The sequence below is a fragment of the Choloepus didactylus genome, chromosome 3 (genome assembly GCF_015220235.1).
Source record: "Choloepus didactylus isolate mChoDid1 chromosome 3, mChoDid1.pri, whole genome shotgun sequence".
Taxonomy (NCBI): Eukaryota; Metazoa; Chordata; class Mammalia; order Pilosa; family Megalonychidae; genus Choloepus; species Choloepus didactylus.
The window spans coordinates 39,944,435-39,968,625 of NC_051309.1; the positions used below are offsets into that span (position 1 = coordinate 39,944,435).

At 38.6% G+C, this 24,191-nt stretch overlaps 1 protein-coding gene across 1 annotated transcript in view; it reads left to right on the forward strand.

Moving 5' to 3' along the window:
- The window catches only part of NWD2 (NACHT and WD repeat domain containing 2), a 249,862-nt gene that overhangs the window by 55,220 nt on the left and 170,451 nt on the right, over window positions 1-24,191 (forward strand). The window contains exon 2 of the mRNA XM_037828918.1: window positions 20,912-21,000. Within this exon, the coding sequence (XP_037684846.1) occupies window positions 20,912-21,000 (89 nt within the window). The remainder of the gene's footprint in view (window positions 1-20,911; window positions 21,001-24,191) is intronic.

Sequence of the window (24,191 nt, forward strand, 5' to 3'; positions counted from 1 at the left end):
CTCTAATTAAAAAAAATGAGAGAGAGAGAGAAAGAGAGAGAGGGAGGGAGGGAGGGAAGAAGAGAAAGAGATGGAGAGAGAGAGACTGAATGTGTAGACCAGGATTAAACCATGAGTTAACCAATAGCAACTTGTTTGCCCCTAGGCAAGTTACTTAGCAACTCTGAGTTTCCTCATGTAATATAGAGTTCGCAATACTTACTTCACATGGCTGTTGTGAGGCTTAGTGAAACAATGTATGTGAAAGTACCTAGCAGCTACTGAGGAGGTCTTAATAAATGTTAGTTGAATATGAGCCTTTTTGTTTGTATCCTCACAGAGCTTAATTTAGTTTGATGACATTAAAAGAAAAAAATCAGTATAAAAAAGATAGGATAGTTTCTAGTGTGAAATGTTGTATGTATGTGGATCCTTTCCGTCAACAGGAATACAGCCAGCATGAGGAAAATTAATTTCACACTTTAGCTTTCTGCAAATGCCTTCAGTTCCAGAATCACTTTAGCCAGTATCACTTAACCCAAGGTGAAAATGAATCTGGCAAAAGGGAGAAACAGTTGTTAGATTCATTTCAATAACGAAGCTATCAAATTAAACATGTTATTTATAGTGTTTCTAATTGTCAGCCTGAGTATTAATTTTTCAGGGTAGCATGTGCAGAAATCTAATCAGCAAGTTGTTATTACCATGGAGGTCTAGTGGTTACATTCTGGAATAGAATTCAGGCATCACAATCTCTTCTGCCTCCTGTGGCAATGTCCATATGCTGACAGCAGGACTTGTGGAAATTGCTGTGATTGCCCATTTATTACACAATACTGAACAGTAGAACTGAATTGGCGGTGTGTAGTTAGTTTTATAAGCCTAACTGAACCCAGATTGTTTTAGGAACATAAAGGAATAAGCACACGTATCGGATGAATCATTTATTAATTTCTTAATTATTTAAATAATCTTGAGCTCGAGGGGAAAAAAAGTTATAAAAATATGCTGAATTATTAGTAATTGATTTTTATTGTCCTTATGTTAATTCCACATATGGTTTGTATACAGTATTTTAGCTGTGCCTTATTTTCTTTTTAGCCCCTGAGGTTTCCAAGGACCTTTCATAATGACTACCTTAGCCCAGAATTCAAGCTGGTATCTAAATTATTGGTGGATTTTTGTACAGATGTCTCCAATATGATTGTACTATTTAAATGTTACTATCACAAATAATAATCTAGCTTCAGATGATATAAATTGGCAATTTCCATGTAACTTACTGTATTTTTTCCAGATTCATCAGCAGCAGTTCTCATTTTAAGATGCTAATACTGCATTGTTTTGGTTTGTTAAAGCAGATGAAATGCAATATACCAGAAGCAGATTGGCATTTAGCAATAGAGATTTATTAGCTTACAAGTTTACAATTCTAAGGCCATGAAAATGTCCAAATTTGGCCATCAGTAAGATGATGCCTTCTCTTTAGACTGGTTACTGGGGAGCTTGGGTTCCTCTGTCACATGGGAAGGTACATGGCAAACGTCTGCTGGTCCTCTCTCAGGTTTTGTTGCTTCCAGCTTCTGGCTTCAGTGGCTTCCTCTCTCAACTCTTCTGGGCTTTTTGCTGTGAGCTTCTCTTAATGTCATCTCTTAGCTTCTCTGTGGCTTTTATCTTCTAATAAAGGAGGATAAAGGGACTCCAGTAGGTGGATTAAGACCCACCATGAATGGGGTGTGTCACATCTCAATTGAAACAACCTAATCAAAAGGTCCTGCCTACAGTAAGTCTGCACCCACAGGAATGGATTAAAAGAACATGATCCTTTCTGGGGCACATACAAATTCAAACTACCACACACATCTTTGCAGAGAGGCACCAATTCTCAAATATAAGCATTTCACTGAGTGTTTAATGAGTACATTGTAAGTATTATTACATGTCAATAATTATCATACTAATGAGAATCGTTTCCTGAAAAATTAGGGTCATTTCACCCATTTCTCACCCATTTCATCCATTATTTCATATGAAGGAAAACTTTTGAGAATGAATACTTTTGAGAAGGAATCTATTAGAAGAGCAATTTTATTAGAAACTGTGTTATTATTTGGATAGTTGCATTTTCCTTTCATTTTTCCCTTCCTTTCCCTGGTAAGTAGATCCCAGAAAACTCTATATATTCTGTGGTTTGTTGAGATCACTGGCACTCATAGTGTAGTGATCACCTTTTTTTTCTTTAATTTAATTATTAAATTTTTAATTCTGAAAAATTTTAAACATTCAGAAAGTGCTTCAACCACCTAGTTTAACAAATATTTTGCTATATAGGCTTCAGTTTATTGTTTTTAAGAAATAAGTCATTGTTCACTTAGTTAAAATCCTGATCATCACCATCTGCTTCCTTCCCTAAAGGGAACAGAGCATTTGGTTGTAATATGATGTAATCATGTCTAGCTTTAAAAGGTCATAATAAAAAGGTTTTCTGTATATTATACATGATATGTTCTGCCATAGAAGATTGTAAAATGAATTAAGATCAAAGACACTAATTCTTGATTAAGGGCTAACTTTGTACCAGGTACTGGGCTAGATATAGGCAATATTAAGATGAGTAAAATAAATGGGAAACTCAGTAAGGGAGACTGACACATAAACCAATAACTATTAGGTATCTATTCAGGTATTGTGTTCAAACATATTTATTAAGCCTCTACTATGTGCCTGGCCCTTTGCCAGGCAATGGGGGTGCAGCACTGAGCAAGATAAACATGGTTTCAGCCCTCAAGAGCTTACATCAAGAGATGAAAATATTAATTAGTGATTTCAAATGTGCTGAGGATTACAGATCAGATGCAGGGAGTTACAGGAGTGGATAGTGGTTAGATATGATTTAGATTTCTGGAAGGCAGTAGGTAGTCAAGGAAGGCTTCCTGGAGGAAATCGCCTTTAAGCCTATATCTAAAGGACAAATATGAAAAAACTAAAGTAAAAGGGATATGCAGGGATTAGATTGCAGGCATGTGGAAACAGCATGAGAAATGTATGGCATTTTGTTTAAACTGAAATAATTCAGATAGACTGGACTGTAGAGAGCAAGGAGGAAGGTGATAAAAGGTGAAGGCTAGAGAAAGGAGATAAGGTAAATCATGTCAGTTCCCATAACATTTATCACAAGAAGTTAGAGTATTTGACATGTTAAACCATCATCACTTCCACTCTTCACTCAACTCTCCCCTATACATTATTGACTCTTTGGATCAGCTTCTGAATTTAATGTGAAATTGGTTGTGGTACTGTTTCAGCAATACCAAGAGATAGAGTTAAAAAGTAGGTCTTATAGTTAAGGAATGATAGGATGAGGTTTGGGTTTAATAGGACTTCTTTAACTGTGAAATTCCGTCTAGTCTGAAGCCCCCAGAACAAACCTAAAAGTGATCACAGGGATCCCTTGACCAGAGCCTGAACTTAACCTACACCTTCAGAGGCCCAGGACATGCTTCACTGATAAGCAGATTCATTGGCAAACCAGCCCTGAGTAGTTAGTTCAGCAATTTAAAAATAGCTAAATGTTGCCAAGCTCTCACCTCTGTATCTCTTTGATATTCTTGCACTACTAAGACTTTGTAATAAAATTAATAAGTAGCCATGGCGAAAATAATAATCCAGTCTTAATATTGCTATGGGACTGAGAAAATGCCTTAAATGCAACCTTTTGTTCATCCCAGATAAGATTACATGCGAAAAAATCCAGAGTAGTTAGCTACTGCACTGGATTGCATGCTATTGCTGATACAATCTCCATTACCTTTTTGTAAATTTAATTTTAATTACATCAGTCTAGTGGTTTCTGTGCAGATATTTATGTTTAGTATAATGGATTTTTAAGGGAAAATGTTCCATGAGAGCATTGAGTGTTGAATATTTTATTTGAAAGCAAATGCTAAAAGTATTTTTTATAACATTCAATATTGATACTTTGGGGAAAAGTAAAGTGAAAACATCCTTTAATGGATTAAAAGAAAACCTTTACACCCTTTATCTGTGAGTGGTATTTAGAAGTTCACACTAAAAACATTAATATATTATTCATAAATGCATTAGAGTGAGAGAATAGCTTTACTAAAACTTTTTCTGTTTTTCTCTTTTCTTTCATGTAAAACTGTATTAATGTTCTTCATATGGTGTGATTTGACCAAGATAGTTCATCCCTTCTCTGACGAATCCAAGATGAAGAAACAGATCCATAAATATTTAACGGTCAAGATATTTAAATATATCCCAAAACACTAAAATTAAGGCATCATTCATCATATACCTTTGATATCTGTAACAGCTTAAGCTCTTTACTGGAATTTATATCATCTTTTTGAAAAGATGGGAAACACTTTCTGAGTGTAACCAGAATCCTTGGACACCAAAGCATCTGTAAAAATCACTTTGGGTTAATCATTGAAACAGGATCACACAGCATTAGATTTTTTTTTCAGTTGGTATAAGGTCAAATTTAATGATTCTCAAATATTTCAAAGAGTGTTGCCTTAGTATGTTCACTGCCTTCTCTGCTTAGCCTCTTGCCTTCCCTTACCAGATTTATTGCCAGGCAAACTCCCAGATGCTCCAAAGACCTCTGCAGGGTTAACAAGGGAGGGTGAGTCTTACCCTGCTCACCTCCTGCTCCAGGCTTCCATTCAAACATGAGGTGTCCTGGCATCCCTAGGTATCCAAACTGTGTTCTCTAAAATACATATGCCTATAAAACAGATTTAATCTATTTTAGAAAATGCATCAACTGGTAATGCCCAGTGTCCAGTCAAATGTCAGTGGGCCGGCTCTGACACTAACATTAACACATTTTTTTCTCCAGCAAAATAGTTTGTTTGAAAAAGTCAAGATTTGCTGTCTTATTTTTCTTAATTTCTACATGAAGTCAATCAATCTCAATATATTAGTCTCCCTCTCTCTCCTCCTCACCCCCATGTTTATGAAACCATAAAATGATTTTCTTTAACTTGTAACATCACATGCTCCCTTGATTTGTAGTTATTTGTGTCAATATCTATTTGCCCAATAGAGGTTAAACTGCCTACCTGCAGGAGTGAGATCATGTTTTTTTTTTTCATATTCTCCATAACCCCTACAACAGTGCTCTGTGCATAGAAAGGAGGCAATGTATGTTTGATAATAATTAAATTCAATGGGGGCATCTAACAAATCAAAGCCATGTAAGTTTGGCTGTTATTTACTCCTTTGTTCTCCAAAGCAGCCACTATGGGAATTATTTTAATGCCTAACTGATGTTTTTTTGAGAACTTTTTTTAAGACAAGAATGTCAACTTGAATATAATCTTCAAACTTGCCAACTGTTGTTGGACATCAACCACGACATGAATGTTTATCACTTTCATATTTCATTTGTTGCCAAAATAGATCAATTATCTACAGTTTTAGTTTGCTAGGCTACTGAAAGCAGATACCATGAAATAGGTTGGCTTAACAATGGGAATTTATTAGCTTATGGTTTTGAGGCCAACAAAAATGTCCAAATCAAGGCATCATCAAGGCGATGCTTTCTTCCCAAAGACTGGCCACTGGCGATCCTTGGGTCCTTTGCCACAAGGCATGTCATATGGTGACGTCTGCTAGTCTCTCCCTTCTCTTCCAGGTTTCATTGCTTTCACCTTCTTGCTTCTTTAGCTTTTTCTCTGTCTGAAGTCCATTCTTTTATAAGGGTCTCCAGTAAGAGGATTACGACCCACACTGGACCATGCCTTAACTGAAGTATCCTCATCATACTGTCCTACTTACCATGGGTTCACACTCACAGGAATGGATTAACTTTAAGAACGTAGTTTTCTGTGGTACATACAGTGCCAAATCACCACACCTACCTTTCCAGCTGTGTAGAGTGTATTACTGAATTCTCTTTAAAGAACATCTCACCTGTAAGTGATTTGTACATTTAGCTTTTTGTAACCAGATGATGCATTACATTTTTATTGGGGGGACTGTGTTGACAGTATATATTGAATAAATTTATATGAAGAATAAATATTTGCTTTATTAACAATATTAAGGTTTTAAAGAGCTCTCTTATTAGTGGAATGAGCCTTCAACTATTGTTATTCCTACCAGCTGTTGTAAGCCATGCATTATGTTTTAGTATTTAACATGTGGTAAGCCTAGGACACTGTGCATTAAAAAAAGAAAAAGGAAAAAGTTAGACTTTAGCAAACCAGAGGAGGCCTGCCACTCAACATTCTTCTCTTTTCTAATCAAAAGCACTGTTAAGGGATTATAAGTAAAAGCCTGAACACAGGTCAAGGGTTTTCCACAAATCACAGGAAGTCATTCCTCCACACATAGACTCTTAAGGAGAGAAAGATTTCTATATTGTCAGGTGAGGGAAAGTAATTCAAGGGAACCACAGAGTTGATGTAGTAAGACGGATTTAAGAGCTTCCAATTTTGTTTTTGTAGTGGACAACCTCTAATGTCTCTAGGACTTCCATATTCTAATGGAATATTATGAACACAACGGTTTGGAATTAATGTTGTTTTCTTAACAGTGCTATCTTTAGTGAGCCACCAATTGGCAGTTGATTCTAGGTTATTTAAGATGAATCATTTTACCAAAGAGCACAACCTAGTTTGTAATTTCCTGGGCTTATTTTGTTATAGAAAAGCATGAAGAAGTACTAATTTCATCAATAGCACACTTTGTTGTGATATTAATATCTAGTTCAGTGGTTACTATAGAAATTTTAACAAACAGGCTGAACAAAAAATACAGTTGCTTAGTAACATTATTATTCTTCTAGAAGTGTAAAGAACTAAGAAGGTTTTAATTCTTGTCACTGCTGATTGATATGATGATTTTAACTAGGATTTTTAATTTTATCTCCTTTATATCCATAAATTAGATATTATTACTTTATGAAGTTAATGTTTATTTAAAGTTAACTATGTATGTAACACTTTCTTTATACATTAATACCTCTTGCATCTCAGATGTTACATTTTGGACAGTTTTTCTTCTACCTGAAATATATCTGTTAGAATTTCCTTCTAATGGAAGGTGGCAGTAAAGTCACTATTTTTGTTTCTAAAAATGTCCTTTTTTGCCCTTTTTCTTGAAATATAATTTTGCTGGTTATTGAATTCTAGGCTGTCAGTTGATATTCTCTCAGCATAGTAAAGATAATATTTCACAGTTTGGAGCTTCCATTGTTGTATTGTGAAGTCAGCTGAAAATATAATTGTCATTATATTGTAGGTAATCCATCTTTGCTCTCTGGCTGGTTTTAGGACCCTCTTTTGTTTTTGGTGTTTTTCATTTTCTTTCTGAGATGGAATTTCTATATATTTATGAGACTCTTTTATATTTTTCCTACCTTGAATTTGTTTGCTTTCCTGAATCTGGGGACTGGTATCATTCAACAGATTTGGGGAGTTTTCAGCCATTATTTCTTCAAATATTGCAAATATTATTTTGCAAATATTGCAACCCTGCAGGAGGCCCAGCTTGTGAGAGCAAATATTGGGGATATTGTTTTTCTTCTACCTAATGTGAAGCCAATTTCTTGCTGTTGCATATTTGTTGTTCATCCTCACACTAAAGATGTAGATCTTTGACATTACAGCTTCTTGAAGGGTGTTCTTATTAGATTTCTCCCTTTGATTGCAGCCACACATGATTAACCAATGTAGAGGTCACCAGGATTTGATAAAAAATAAGCAAAAGCTGGTCTCAGGGATCACTTACATTCCAGGACTCTTGCTTTTACTGTGTCTTTGGCCTCTGTGCATTGCTTAGTTTTTTCCCAGCTGCATAACACATTTTAAAAGACTGATTTTAAAATATTTTCTGCCATATGCTAGTTGTTTTCACTGTGATTTTTATGCAGGTTTCTTGTTCTTCATCTTATCAGAATCCAACATTACCTTTTCTCATTTACTCTTTTATTTTCCCCTAAAATGTATTAAGGTGTGGAAATAATACAGTTAGTGGATCCCAACTGGAAACTTCAAAGTACTTTTGATAAACTGATGTTATGAAAAAATATATAGAAATCTGTTTTTTAATTAATTATTTGACCTATAGCTTTGAAAAAACTATAGGATATTTGAGTCATTTTAAGGAATGCAGTAAAAGATACATGATTATGGTAGTGACTTTACTGTTACTGAAATGGTTATTTTGACATCTTTGTCCAGTTTTTGCATTGCTTTTTTGGGAGGAAAAATCAGGCTCTACCCTCTGCCATACTCTGTCATATTCTTTTGTAACATCACCCTAGACTGACTCTTGTACCCATGACTATAATGCTGTCGACATAGTCACAATTACTTGAAAATGACATTGGATTTTGATTTATGTTGGCTTTATGGAGAGAAATTAATTCCTTAGTTTGGATTAGTCAGCGTTTCCATAGCATCCATGTGCACACTGAATAAATACCTTCAACAAATATGAGTCCCAACTATGTACTAAGGTCTGCTCTAATTTCTGTGATGTTAAGATGGAAATACAAGAAGTCCCTGCCTTCCTGGAATTCACAGCTTAATGAGGGACACAAACGCAAAATAATGAATATACTCAACTACAATACAACCCAGTAAGTGCCATTATACAGGGGTGGTCACAGTGCTATGGGGAGACCCGGAGAGGGGAGGCCTGTCTGACTGCCAAGCATTCACAAAGATTCTGCCTTTTGATTTGAGACTCAAAGCAGAGTCTGCCAAGCAAAGGAGAGGCAATAGAAACGACTTTTGCACAAGGAAAGCAGTTTGTGCAAAGATGAAGCCCAGATTCAAGTAACATCTGAAAACTCATTCTCTGGAGGGTACATGTTAAGCAGCAGTAGAAGATGGAAATTAGCTGGGAGATTTATTTATACCTGCTGAGCATTCTAGCCTTTATTCTCTGAGCCACCAGATGCCCCCCAGGGCCCTTAATGATCAAATTAGGTTTCACTTTTGTCTTGGAATTGATCTCTGGCGTCTCTATGGAGCATAAGATTGCAGTGAGCAGAGGCAGATAACAGGTCAATCAAATAGGAGACTCTTGGGTTGAGAAAGGGTGAGTGTGAAAATAGACAGTGGCTAAATTTAAAAGGTGTTCGTGAAGTAAAATGGGCAGGATATAGTGACACTGAAATAAGGAAGGGTGAGGACAGGAAGTCACCACTTACCAGAGGCCTAGGGAGAAAGCCACCAAACAAGAAATCAAACCAAACAACAGTAAAAAAGCCAGATAGGATGTCTGTATAAATCATCAGCCAAGCAAAAAAAGAGAGAGAACCCAACCCTATTCTTTGTGCGAAGATAAATGTACAAAAACTTGGGAGACAAGACTGGTAAGAGTGTTAGCAGAGGATGTGTGGTGGATCCTAAATAAATTTTCAGAGCTGCTAAGTGCATGAGAAAAATGACTCAATCTAATACACATGGTCTTAGGTAGGGGAAGGGGCAAATGGTACAAGATTCCAACCCAGTGGTCATTAGACACTTCTTTTATTTCTAATAAAACTATGAAATTAATCTAAACCCTTTTTGAATTAAAATCAAGATGCTTCAAGGACAATGGTATTGATTAATAATTCTCCCCCAACTAACATACTTCCTGTGGGGAACTCAGTCACTGTACAGAGATTTTCATTCACTCTGAAATTACCAGTGAATCATTTAGAGAATACAACCTAATAGTTTTTGCTACCAAAAAGTTAATGCATCTTTTCAAAGGATTAAGGAGCTGGAGAAATATAAATGGATAGTATGATTAGGTATAAAGAATTAATTATGACATACCTGGTCTTTGATCTGCACTTTTTTGAAAGGTGCATATTCATTTGTGATATGTTACGAGTAAATTTTTCCTGTGTATGACATTCTAATGTTTTTTAATTGCCAACCATCCAGATTTGCTGTTGGTATGAATCAGTTTATTCTGTTTAATTAAGCCAGCTTCTCTGTCATCCATCATAATTAATCCAGTACATCTAAGTTAATTTTCCATTTCCAGAGCCAACCATCATATATTAAAACAAATATAAGAAAATCTGACTCATTTTTGTAATATGAGTTATAGCACAGAATGCCCATCAGATATGTGCATACACTTCCTTCGTATTCTTAGTGAGGTTCAAAATAACTTGGTCAAAATGGGGGAATATTCTGCTAGAAACACAGAAACCAGAAAAGACATCAGTATTTCAGTTCATTCACTTACTTCATGATATCAGCTTCCTCCCCATCATTTATTTCTGAGAACTTTGCAGTCTTGAGTTGTTCTAGTTTGCTAATGCTGCAGAATGCAAAACACCAGAGATGGATTGGCTTTTATAAAAAGGGGGTTTATTTGGCTAAACAGTTACAGTCTTAAGGCCATAAAGTGTCCAACGTAACATATCAGTAATCGGGTACCTTCACTGGAGGATGGCCAATGGCATCCGGAAAACCTCTGTTAGCTGGGAAGGCACATGGCTGGTGTCTGCTCCAAAGTTCTGGTTTCAAAATGGCTTTCTCCCAGGACATTCCTCTCTAGCAAGCTTGCTCCTCTTCAAAACGTCACTCACAGCTGCACTCAGTTCCATCTCTGAGTCAGCATGTTTATATGGCTCCACTGATCAACGCCCACCCTCAATGGGTGGGCCATGCCTCCACGGAAATATCCCATCAGTTATCATCCACAGTTGGGTGGGGTGCATGTCCATGCAAACAACCAATCCAAACATTCCAACTTAATCCCCAGTATTATGTCTGCCCCACAAGACTGCATCAAAGAATATGGCTTTTTCTGGGGGACATAATACATTCAAACCGGCACATGAGTCTATGTCCATCCAAAGACAACTTGTAATGTTGGAAGCCTTTCTGTTTCTGGAGGCAATTGCAAAGGAGTATTGCCTGTCAGCCCATATTTGTCGGTGGTTTATATGTGGGTTTCCTCGTGCACTCATTCATGAATTGAGCACCATTCCAAGCCCTGGGGAGGCAGGAGTGAATGCGACAAAAGAAGATTCCCACTTCCTTTGCGCTTACACTCCAGTGGGGGAGGCAGACAGAAAACAAACAGCAAGGACAATAGAGATAAGTACTGTGTAAGGGATTAAAATGAGGTGATGTGATGGAAGGTGGCTCAGTGGCATCTGTAGATGGGGTGCTCAGAGCAGGCCTCTCTGAAGAGGTGGCAATAAAGGCTGACACTTGAATGACAAGGAGGAGCTATCCATGAGAGGGTCTCAGGAAAAAGCATTCCCTACAGATGTCACAGCTGGAGCCAAGTACTGTGAGTGGGAGTGCATTGTTTACAATCCAGGAATCAAATGAATGCTGGAATGATGTGGATTGGGAAAATGGTAAGAGCTTAGGGAAAGAGAAAACGTTCAAGGTAAGGAGTGTGGGTTCTAGTCCAAGTTCCATGAAGAGTAACTGGAGGTTTCTAAATAAGGGAGAGCCATGATCTGATTTCTGTTCTGAAAAGCTCAGTCTGGCTGTTCTGTAGAGAATAGGTTAAAGGGGGCAAGTGTGGAAGCAGAGAGGTAAAGTCCAAATGAGAGATGAAGTTGGTTTGCACCCAGTAGCAGAGATGACAGTAGTAGCCTATGTCAGGCTCTGTTTAGAGGTAGAGTCAGAGAATTTATTAATGTTGCAGAGGGTGTTATAGAAAGAAAGGAATCCGTAAGGACTAACTCACATATTTGGGTGGTGATAAACTTTAGCACATCGACATCCCTTAACCATTTTTTAGTTATCTTATTGTTCATTTTTGAAGGTTGAATTTGTTCACAGTTGCATGTTACCATGATTAGAGCCACTATGGTGTTTGGGTGCCTGGATTTGAATCCAGGTCTGCAATTTAGTGGCCATATGACTCTGGCAAGTTTCTTAATCCCTCAATGTTTCCATTTCCTCTTCTGAAAAAAAAATGGGATGATAATTTTATCTATCACATAGGGTGGTTGTTGGAAATGATAGAAATTGCACATAGAACTATTAGCACACTGCTAGACTGGTATAGTAGGTATTCAATAAATCTTAGCAATTGTATACTACATTTCTGTCTTGTCTTCCTTACTATTGCACACTCAGGTCTCAGTATCTATTATTAAGAGTTGCAGTGTCTTTTTTTTAAGAAACAAGTTTCTGATACTTATTTCATAATTTTTCATATATTATCTTGATACTAATTTTCAGAATTTCTTAACCATAATCCTTGTTTAAGATAGTCTCAGTTCTACATCTGGCAGTATTTGTTTATTTTAGAAGTGACTTCTTTGTCATTTGGGTTTTAAAAGTCCATGATAGAAAGCAGGGCAAGATGATAGCATAGGGAGGTGTGGAATTTAGTTAGTCCCTAGAAAATCTAGCAAATAGACAGGAACAACTAGTAAATAATCTGGAACAAATGTTAGGGGGACTTCTGTGACCGGACAACATAGCATACCAGTCTGAAATGGGTGGAATGGCTAAGGTCACAGCATAGAACTGTAAATAAAGCTTCCCCAAATGAGGAGCTGGCACCCCTTCCCCACTGGCACTGCAGGCTGATTTGGAACATGTGGGAAAAAGAAACAGTCCCTGCTGGGAGCATGGGAATGTAGCTCAACCAAGCTCCAATTGTGGTTTTAATTAACATATTTGGACTACTGAATACAACCTATGAGCACAGATAAACCCAGAGCGAGCAGGATAGTAATCCGGAGGTTTCTCCCAGCAGAGAGGAGGTGGGGCTGATGGAAAAAAAATACATACATAAATAAAAACAGAGGCTGTTGGAGTCGACTGAGCTCAGAAACAGGAAAAGGGCTGTGCCACAAGAAAAGAGGCACACTGAACCGAGTACCAACTCTGGTTCTTGCTGGTGAACTGGAGGACTGGGGACTGGCTGTGAAAAGGGGAATTCTTGCTTTTTTCTTTTCTTTTTTTTTTCTCTCATTCTAAGTAGCTAATTACAGAAAGCCTCAGGTGTTTTCACTTGTCAGCACTGACCCAGGCAAGGGTGGAGTAAAGATAGTCAGTCAAAGGAAGAACTCAAGTGTAGGAGATAATTCCCTAAGGGGATTATTTTTCCCTAAGAAAAGGCAGGAGGCAGCGGGGTGTGGGACCAGCAAAAGTGGCAGCCCTCCCTTAGAAAACTCAGACCCTATGACCTGGGGGAAAGAAAAAAAACAGAAAAATGTTAAGATTGGCTTCTGACACTCAGACCCTGTCAGGGACAGGGTTCTACTGAGAATTAAAGGCAGTGCACCTCTTTATGCTGTTGGGGAGCTGTGCACTGACAGGCATTACCTGCTGGGCAAGATAGGAAAAGAACAGCATCTAGAGGCCTTACAGGAAATCTGACAACTTTCTGGATATTATCCTCAAGGAAAATTGATACTGATTACACCCTTTTGCTGGCTTGGATGTATTATGTCCCCCAAAACTCCATGTTCTTTGATGCAACCTTGTGGGAGCAGATGTATTAGTGTTGATTAGGTTGGAACCTTTGGACTAGGTTGTTTCCATGGAGATGTGACCCACCAAACTGTAGGTGATAACTCTGATTAGATAATTTCCATGAAGGTGTGGCTGGGCCCATTCAGCATGGGCATTGATTCTAAAGCCCTGTAAAAGCTCAGACAGAAGGAGTAGCTGCAGCTGAGACAGATATTTTGAAGACAGCCATTGAAGCTGACACTGACGTTTTGGAGAATACCATTTTGAAATGCAACCTGGGAGCAAGCAGACACCAGCCACGTGCCTTCCAAGCTAACAGAGGTTTTCCGGACACCATTGGTCTTCCTCCAGTGAAGGTACCCAGTTGTTGATGCCTTGCCTTGGACACTTTGTGGACGTAAGACTGTAACTTTGTAACCAAATAAACCCCCTTTATAAAATCCAATCTGTTTCTGGTTTTTTGGAAAACAGCAGAATTAGCACATGGGAACAGATTTTTGGTACCAGAAGTGGGGTGCTGCTGAGTTTCCAAATACCAAACATGTTGGAACGGTTTTTAAATGAATAAGGGGAAGATTCCAGAAGAATTGTGAGGAGCTTGATATAAAAGGCTAGATTTCTTTGAAGAGACTGTTGGTAGATATATGGACTCTAAAGGTATTTCCATTGAGGCCTTGAACAGAAATGTTCTATGTGTCATTGCAAACTGGAAGAAAGGTGATCCTTGTTTTAACGTGGCAGAGAATTTGGCAAAATTGAGTCCTGGTGTCTGATGGAAGGCAGAATTTGAAAGCGACAAGCTGTAATACTTAGCTTGAGGAGATCTCCAGACTACGTGTGGAGGATATAGCTTGGCTTCTACTTGCAGCTTATAGTAAAATGTGACAGAACAGAGATAAGTTGAGAAACGAACTCTTGGGTACAAAGAAACCAGAAACTGATCATTTGGAAAATTCTGGGCTTCCAAAAAATTAGACCCCAGAAGCTACAGCCCGATGTGAGGATTTAAACAAACACAGAACCAGACCACCATTTCAGTACAAGCCAAGATTGGAGATGGAGTTATCAAGAAAGAATTTATGGAAAGTCCTATTATCTGATGGTTTTGACCCCTGTAAACTGCATGCCAAGCCTACTAATTTTTGCAAAATTTGTGTAAATAGAACCACTGCTGGTATGGACTGAAGGAGCTGAAGAAGGAACAAACTGAAGGAAAAATTTCTTCAAAAACAGAACCATAGAGGTTGAGGTCTGGAGTCAGGAAGTCTCCGGTGGGGAGAGTGGAGCAGCCCACGAAAGTGGAAATTGTGAGTTTGCCCTGGAGGCAAGCAAGGGCCTTCCACTTCAATGTTCAGGAAGAGTGCTGCCACCCCAGACCCCAGAGAGGGTGGAGCACATTCCCCAGGGATTTGGGAGAGCCTGGCCACCACCCCCACTGTTCAGAGAGGGGAGAGCCTTTGTCCCACAGAGGCAGAGTCCAGGTGGCACCCCGTTATTTGAGGAGGGTGGGGCTGAGAAGAAGGTGGTCTCCCCATTGTGTGGATATGCTGGAGCACTCACCCCAGTGTTTGCAGAGAAAAGGGCTGCCATGAAGGCCCATGGAAAGGTTGGACTCCCGCTCTCCCAAGCCTCAGTGATAAAACGTTGTTCTGTGTATGACTTTCAGACTTTGAAATCTAATGGAGTTTGCCCTGTGGGTTTTAGGAACTGTTCTGGTCCCTTAAACCCTGTTTTCCTTTCAGTTTCTCCTTATGGCAATGGGAATGCTTATCCTATCACTGTCCCTCCTTTGTATATTGGCAGCAGATAACTTGTTCTGAGTTTCACAGGTCCACAACCAGAGGGGAATTTTGCTTTAGGACAGATCACACTTGTAACTGATTTTGATAGTATCTTGTACTTACCTATTGTTACTGAAATGTTTTAAGTATTTGTGATATTGTGATGGTATAAATGTATTTTGTATAAGGAAAGATCATGTCATCCTGGGTCCAGAGGTGGAATGTGCCAGTTAGGATGTGTTATGTCCCCCAGAATGCCATGTTCTTTGATGTAATCTTGTGGGGATAGATGTATTAGTGTTGATCAGGTTTGGAATCCTTTGACTGAGTGTTTCCATGGACTCAATCAACTTGATTGAAATATTGAATTGGATTATTTCCATGAAGATGTGGACCCCACCCCTACAGGGTGGGTCTTGATTTAATTGCTGGAGCCCTATAAAATGCTCACAAACAAAAGGACCTCAGAGCAGCTAAGGGGTGATATTTTGGAGAGGACAAAATGCCCAAGAGCAACATTTTGGAGAATGCCATTTTGAAATGCAACCTGCGAGCAAGTGGACACCAGCCACATGCCTTCCAAGCTAACAGAGGTTTCCGGACGCCAATGGCCATCCTTCATTGAAAGTACCCAATTGTTGATGCCTTACCTTGGACACTTTGTGGCCTTAAGACTGTAACTTTGTAACCAAATAAACCTCCTTTATAAAAGCCAGTCCATTTCTGGTATTTTGCATTCCGGCAGCATTAGCAAACCAGAACAACCCTCTTCCTGAGATCTGGGCCCATGTGGTCTGGGAAAATCTGATTGGGGTAATCAAGGAAACCAGATGCCTAGACAACAAAACATTACTAATTCACACTAGAAAAAATGAAGATATGGCCCAGTCAAAGGAACAAACTTACACTTCAAATGAGACACAGGAGTTGAAACAACCAATTAAAGATTTTCAAAAAATAAGCTAAATAAATTCAGAAAGCAAATCAGTGAGTTGAAGGAAGATATGGCAAAAGAGATGGACAGAAAAAAGACATTGGGTGAACATAAGATCTTAAAAGTTTGAAAAAACAATTGGCAGAACTTAAGGGAATTAAAGGCACAATAGAAGAGATGAAAAACATGATAGAGACATACAACAGCAGATTTGAAGTGGCAGAAGAAAGGAGTCAGGAACTAGAGGACAGGACATCAGAAATCCTACACGCAAAGTATAGATAGGGAAAAAAATGGAAAAATACGAGCGCATACATGTCATGGGTATCCCAGAAGGAGAAGAGAAGGGAAAAGGGCAGAAATGATAATAGAGGAAATAATCACTGAGAATTTCCCATCTCTTATGAAAGACATAAAACTGCAGATCCAGTAAGTGCAACATACCACAAACAGAATAGATCCAAATAGACCTACTCCAAGACACTTAATAATCAGACTATCAAATATCATGTAGCTAGTGTCTGCTTGCTCCCAGATTGCATATCAAAATGGCATTCTCCAAAATGTCTGCATCAGCTTCCAATGGCCATCTTCAGAATGTCTTCTTAGCTCCAGCTCTTCTGGGCTCCTTCTTTCTGAGCTCTTTTGGTGCTCAGGTAAACTAATCAAGACCCAGGCTGAATGGGCAGGGCCCACACTTCCATGGAAACATTAAATCAGGGGTCACACCCTAATCAAAGGTGTCACTCATATTTGGGTGGGTCACATCTCCATGAAACAACCTGATCCCAATATCCCACAAGATTGGATTAAAAGATCATGGCTTTTTCTGGGGGACGTAATTTATACAAACTGGCACAGATGGTATAGGGGAAAAATACAATCAATGCAAACTAGAGTCTTTAGTTAATGGTAACATTGTCAGATGCTTCCATTAATTGTAGCAAAGGCAATATACAAAAGCTAAATGTCTATGAGGTGGATATAAGGGGAGTGATATGGGATTCTTCGTGGTGGTGTCATTGTCTGACTTTTTCATTGTATTTTATTTTATGCTTATTTTTCTTCTATCTTTTTATTTTTATTTATCATTTTGTTTTTCTCCTTTTCCTTTTTCTTTGCAGAAGAAATGGAAATGTCTTCATATAGACTGTGGTAGTGAATGTATAATTATGTGATTATGCTGGGAATCACTGATTGTTTACTTAGGATGGATTGTATGATGTGTGAATAAAACTATTTAAAATATAAACAGTGGGATGCAAGTGCTGGAGAAAATGTGGAGAGAGAGATGTACCTATTCCCTGTTGGTAGGGAAGTAGAATGGCACAGTCAAGCTGGAGAGCAGTGTGGTGGTTCCACAGGAAGCTAACTATGGTGTTGCCATATGGTCCTGCAGCCCCGTTATTGGGTATATACTTGGAAGAGCTGAGAACAGGGACATGAGCAGACAATGCATAGTGGTGTTTATGGCAGCTGTATTCACCAATTCGCAGTGGAAGGAGGTGGCCTAAGGGTACATTGACCGATAAATGGAATAGTGAACTGTGGTGTATACATACAATGGAATACTGAGCAGCGGCAATAAGAGATGAAGTTGTGAGGTATGCACCTAGGTGAATGGACCTTGAGGACAATATGTTGTGTGAAATTAGCCAGAATCAAAAAGACAAACATTATAACACCTCACGAATCTGGACTAACTGTAATGTGCAAACTCTGAGAATTGAATCTGAGAGCATAGGGAAAGCTTATGGTAAGATTCCTAGATTGTAAGCTAGCAGTCATACCTATTCATGAGTTGTAACAGTTATCTATAAATTCTGAGATACTGAGCTTTTGTGTATAACCTGGTTGGTCCCTGGAACTTTGGGTATCTGTGTGACACCTGAGACTCAGAGCCAGAGTTCAGCAGCTATGAATGTCAGCATTACCTCATACAGCAAATATTAAAGAAACCAAACAAGAGATTAGACTTCAGTTAGAGATATGACTGAAATGGACTTGATTAGAACTAAAGTAAACCTGACTAAAGGAAAAGGATGATACTGACTGTGTTCTAAAACCTCAACTTCTGTATGAGATCAAAGGAAGAGATGTTTATTTGGTGCAAAATCTGTATTTTTTATAGCACACTATATAATTTAAATTGTTACTCAAACACCAAAATTACATGGAAACTTGAATAGGGGGTGAAATCTGATTGGTTTGTAAAAGTTAGTGTGAAACCCTATACATCCCAGCGTGATTTGGGCAGAGAATAAAAAGTATTTGCAAGCCCCCTTGAGGGACTGGGGTAAAATGTGGAAATATTAAACTTCCTCACCTAGGGAATTCCCGCTATTCTCAGAGACATTGGGGATTACCATTACAGTAGGCCAATCCCTCGATCTTGGGGCTTGCCCTTATGAAGCTTGTTACTGCAAAGCAGAGGCTAATCCTACTTATAATTGTGCCTAAGGGTCACCCCCAGAGAACCTCTTTTGTTGATCAGATGTGGTCTCTCTCGTTAACCCGACTTGGCAGGTAAACTCTCTGCCCCGCTCCCCTCCCACCCCATGTGGGACATGACTTCCAAGGGTGTAAATCTCCCTGGCAAAGTGGACATGTCTCCCAGGATGTGCCTGGACCTGGCATCATAGGACTGAGAAAGCCTTCCTGACCAAAGGGGGAGAGAGAAATGAAAGAAAATGAAGTTTCAATGGCTGACAGATTTCAAATGGAGTTGAGAGGTCATTCTGGAGGTTATTCTTATGTATTATATAGATATCCTTTTTTAGTTTTTAGTGTACTAGAAGAGCTAGAAGGAAATACCTGAACTGTTGAACTGCAACCCAGTAGTTGATTCTTGAAGATGATCGTATAACTATACAGCTTATACAGGGTAGCTATGTGATTGTGAAAACCTTGTGGCTTACACTCCGTTTATCCAATGTATGGACAGATGAGTAGAAAAAGGGGGACAAAAAGTAAATGAACAATGGTGGGAGGGGAGGGAGTATGAGAAGTTTTGGGTGTTTCTATTTCCTTTTATTTTATTCTTATTCTTATTTTATTTTTTGGAGTAATGAAAATGTTTAAAAAATAGATTGTGGTAATGAATGCAGTACTATATGATGATACTGTGAACAATTAATTGTACACTTTTGGATGATTGTGTGGTTTGTGAATATGTCTTAATAAAATTGCATGAAAAATGGAAAAAGATTCCACGGTAGCCTTTTAGAGAGACTGATTGAATGTTATTATTGTGAAGTTAATATCTTCAGCCCTTAAAATGTGGTGAGGGGAGATGAATGTGTGATCCCAAGATAATATAAATTATGTAAAAGCTTGACTGACATCCTGCCTTCACCAGCATTGTGCATGGGCCCTGCTTAAATATACAGCCGCTGATCTTGGTCCTCTGACTTTTCCTTTTGATTTAGGACCATATTGGATCTAAGGTTTGAAAATACACCATCTGTTGAGTTTAAAGAGTAATCTAGAAGAACTTTGTAATCCTCTGAATCTTTGGTTTCTGTGTAAACACTGGTTCCTGTCACTCATACAAGCTGCAGCTGCATTTCCAACTCTTGAGACAGGTTATCTGCTTCCCAAAATAGGCTTGAGAACAGTGGGAAAGTAGAGTAGGTCAACACACATATGGTTGAATTTGCATGGACAGATGTGCTAGAGAAAAATAAGGAAACTCCTTTAAACTGATTCCTATTATAAATGTGGTAAGCAAATATTTCATCGTTATAACTGAGATACATTTAGCAGATGGTACTTTTCATAGGACAATATGTTAACCTAATTTTTAAAAACTATGTTTCTTATCTCTCACTGAAGTCAGTTGGGCAATGAACAGACTTCCCTTGATATAGTGATCCTCACAGTGTCATCACTGCCCCAAGAGTATCATTTAGCACAGGTGGCTTTGTAATCTCTTCCTGTGAAATACCATCAGAAAAAAATCCTTAAATGTTCTGTGATTCTTCTGACTTCAGGTTCCCTGTTTCTTCTTGCTGTATTTGTTTAATAATAGGGATAATAAAAAATATTTTATTTCAGAACTTTTGCATGACATGGCCCATAGAAAACGATTTCCTCCTTGATAATAATGGTGAGTCTGAACACCCTGGGTGAGAGACTTTACTCTATTAAACCAATGACCCATCGAATCTACCATGCATGGAATTTGCTAGTTTATGTTGTTTGCTTCTGCAATTTCTCTCTCCTAATTATTGTTTTGTTTGCAGGAATGCGTTGCCAAATTTTTAAAAAGTCACATTGTTTCTTAATATTATAGGAAATAATATAGGCTTTGGTTATTTTGTGGAAATCAGTAACCAAATCAATGAATGTGTATATATTGAAACTGTTTACACATTACAGGGCTAACACATCTGATGGCTCTACAGTGTTTCCCTCTACCTCTGCCAAAGAGAGTGTAGTCATGGCTATTTAAGAGCCTGAAGTGAGGGCCTCCGTGAGCATAAAGAATCACCTGTGATTTCTCAGTTCTGCCAGCACACAGATCTCACCAGTGAGGCTCCCATCCATCCTCAGGGCTCTTGTACCTGCCTGTTGGATGGATCCCTGCGGAATTAAGAGCAGGTCTCTCCAGCAGCCTAATTTCCCACCGTTCTACAATTTCAGCGCCAAACTTGATTACATTAATGTCAACATTTATGTTTGAAGCTTTCGTTGTTTTTTCGTACTGCTCATATTCCCCAGAAATATCCATGTGGACGTGCTCACCTTCTCTGTGTGTTTGTTTTCTACTACAGACACGGGAGCAGAAAGACAGGCACTAAGAGAAAATGTGTATCCTAAACTGAGAGAATTCTGCAGAGAAAACTATGGATTGGAATTTCAGGTAACTCTGATACTAATCTCATTTTTAATTATGTCAAGTAAAGAATTAGTCTTTGTTTTCGTCACAACTTGAGTGCTACAAAAGATAAATCCTAAGCCCTGAAAAAATCCTTTCTTTAATCAACACGGGTGAAATCAAACATTGGAAAGATGCAATAAAATTTGTAGCCATTTTTGTTTTGCGCTTCTGTGCTCTCTTTGTTTGACCCTGCCTGGGATTAGCCCATCTTTTTCTTCAAACCCATCTATTTGTTTTTATGACAGTCTCCACTATTAGAAAAAATGTGAAGTTTACAGAGCACCTGCCTTAGGATCTGTTTTACAGAAATGTTTTATATCTAAAAATTGGGATTGACTTTTAAAAACAGTATTTTCTTTAAGCAGCCTGGCCAGTCCTTGCTTGTATTTTACCTTTTAGTGTTTTTCACATTGTAGAATATCCTTTATTCCTGAGCATTTTAGGCCTTTACCATTTACAAAAAAAAAAAAAAAAAAATTACTTCAGCCTTTCAAAAGATAACTCTGCGTGTTGTTGCTAAAATTTATGAACACCCTGGCATTTTTTTACACCACTGATTTTGCCACCTGATTGGAAAGTAAGTGCTTGAAAACATTGGCCATATTTTGGACATAATAACAATTGAAAAAGTAAGTGGCTCCTACAACAGATAACATTATTTATTTTTCAACCTCATTTACAAGGTAAAACTTAATTTTTCAATGCTATCTCAACTACATATTTACATTTTCAAGTGATGAGTAGGCAATAGAGGCTTGTGGTGTAAGAGTGCAGAATGCACCATTGTTAGTGGAAGAAAATTTCACCCTTCATTTCTTTCTTCTTGGATAAATATTTATCTTAGTATACCTCTTGCAGCTTTCTAATGTGATGGAAAAAGTAACAGTCTGAAAAAGGCTGCAGTCTCAATGCATAATATCAGTTGGTGGCAGGCCACTATGACACAAATATTGAATGTTACTCATAAGTCACCATTTACTTGATAAACTGTGAACCTAAATTAACTTCCTTGTCATGAATTCAGCACAACCTTCTCTGAGAAATCTGGTGCTACTGATAATAGGATCTTGATTGTTACAAAACTTCTGAGCTGTCAAGATTCCCAAAGACTTAGACGCACCTCTGGGTCTCAGTTACTGTAGGGGAAGAAATGTGTCCAAGCTTGCTAATCCCATCTTTGAGTTTGTTTTGATGTGCATCATTTTTGTCAGTAGAGGGAGGAAGTCTTTGAGCTACAAAACAGCCTCCATGAAACATTGTGTTTATTAGGATTAGCTGAGGGGAAAAAAGAAAATGTGTATTTTCTAAATTATAGGCACAGCAGAAGACAGATAAAGACAAAGCAGAAGAGTAAGAAGGCCCTGGACATAGAATAAATGATGGCAAGGACCGTTCCAGGCAGGAGCACAGGATCATTCGATGAGATGGCAGGCAGCAGTAGGCACAGAAGATGTGGGACTGAGTCCCTGTTCTCCACTGGCAGTAACAACCTGTGGGTCCTTGAGTTCAGTCTCTAAAATGGGTATGGTGATAAGCTTTTACATCTGCGGTTATGGTTAGAATAAAATAAAGTATTCAAGATTGCATTTGCTTCACAGCTCTAAGCTTAACAGGAGCTCGTATTTGTGATATCTGAATCTTGGAAGAACATACTTTTTAGTATTGTCTTATATATTGATTATAGATCTCCCAGAGGATATGTTTTTTAGCAAGATGTTTCTCTTTCCTCAACTGCAACAAAATATTACTTCCAGAAGTTTCAAAAAAAAAAAAGAACAGTTTACCCATACAGGATTCTGGTTTCCACTTTAGGCTGTGCATTGAAACCAGCAGAAATGAATTTCCTGGAGTTACTCAAACAGACTCATCTATTTATGCCTCCTTGTCTTTACTTGTGCTGTTCTCTCCACCCAGGAAGCTTTTTGATCTGTTTCTTCCCCTGCTTCGCCTCCTAGCTCATACCCATTCTGAAAACTTTCCCCGTCTGTTCTTGAGTTGTGCCCCTTGCCCTTTCTGACTTTGCAGCAGCTCCCTGGCCTTCTTTTGGCTCCTGGAACATTCTAAGCCTGTTCCCACTTAAGGCTTTTGCCCTGGCTGTTCTCTCTGCCAGGAATGCTCACCCCCTCCTCTTCACATGTCCAATTTCTTATTATCCCTGTTATTATCCCCAGGACTCCACTGAAACATCACTTCTTCAGAGATGCTTCCTTAAGTACCAGTCTAAAGGTAACCACCCATGTGCTCTCCATCATATTGCCCTATTTTAGCTCTTTGCATAGCACATATCACTTTGAGAAGTTTTTCTTGTTTATTCATGTAATGACTTGCTTAGTGTCCTTCTCCCACTGGATTCTAAGTTCCGTAAGAACAGGGACTTGTCTGACTTCATGGCAGTTTACATTGACAGTACCTAGAATAGTGCCTGGCACATGGGAACACACAGTAAGAATTTGTTGAATGAATTAATGCCTGCATGAACAAATGAATGCATAGTCACCCAAACATTACTTCTCTAGGAAGCCTTCTCTGACTCCCTGACCCTTTCTTCCCAGGAAATTCCATGCACCCTCCTCTTTGCTCCCCTAAATTCCCGTGCATAGCTCCCAGTCATTCATCCACTTCCTTCGAGAAATATTAGTTGAGCATTGGCCGTATGTCAGTCAACATTCTAAGTGCTGCTGATTCAGGTGTGAACTAAATAGACCCTCTTCTTGTAGAGCTTCCATTTTGTTGGAGGTGGCAGACAATAAACAGATAAATATTTTTTATCTCAGTGGAGATAACTGCTTTTAAGAAAAATAAAGCAAAATAAAGCAGGATGAGGAAGTTAGGGAATGCCAGGTGGTCAGAGGGGGCCTTGGTGTAAGGTATACTCTCAGCAGAGACCTGCATGGTGTCAGGGAGTGAGTCAGGCAGATGTCCAGGAGATGAGGATTCCAGGCAGAGGGGATAAGGAATAGGGCCTGAGGTGGGAGACTTTTTGGAATATTCTGGGTACAATAAAGAAGCCAATTGTGAGTGAAGTAAAGTGAGCAAGGTGAATCACTGTCAGAGATGACAGGAAGGTCACATCGTATGGGACCTTAGAGGCCAAAGTGAAGGACTTAGAATTTTACTGAACAAGAAAGGAAGCAGTGACAGGATCTGATTTACATTTAAGAGGTTCAGTCAGG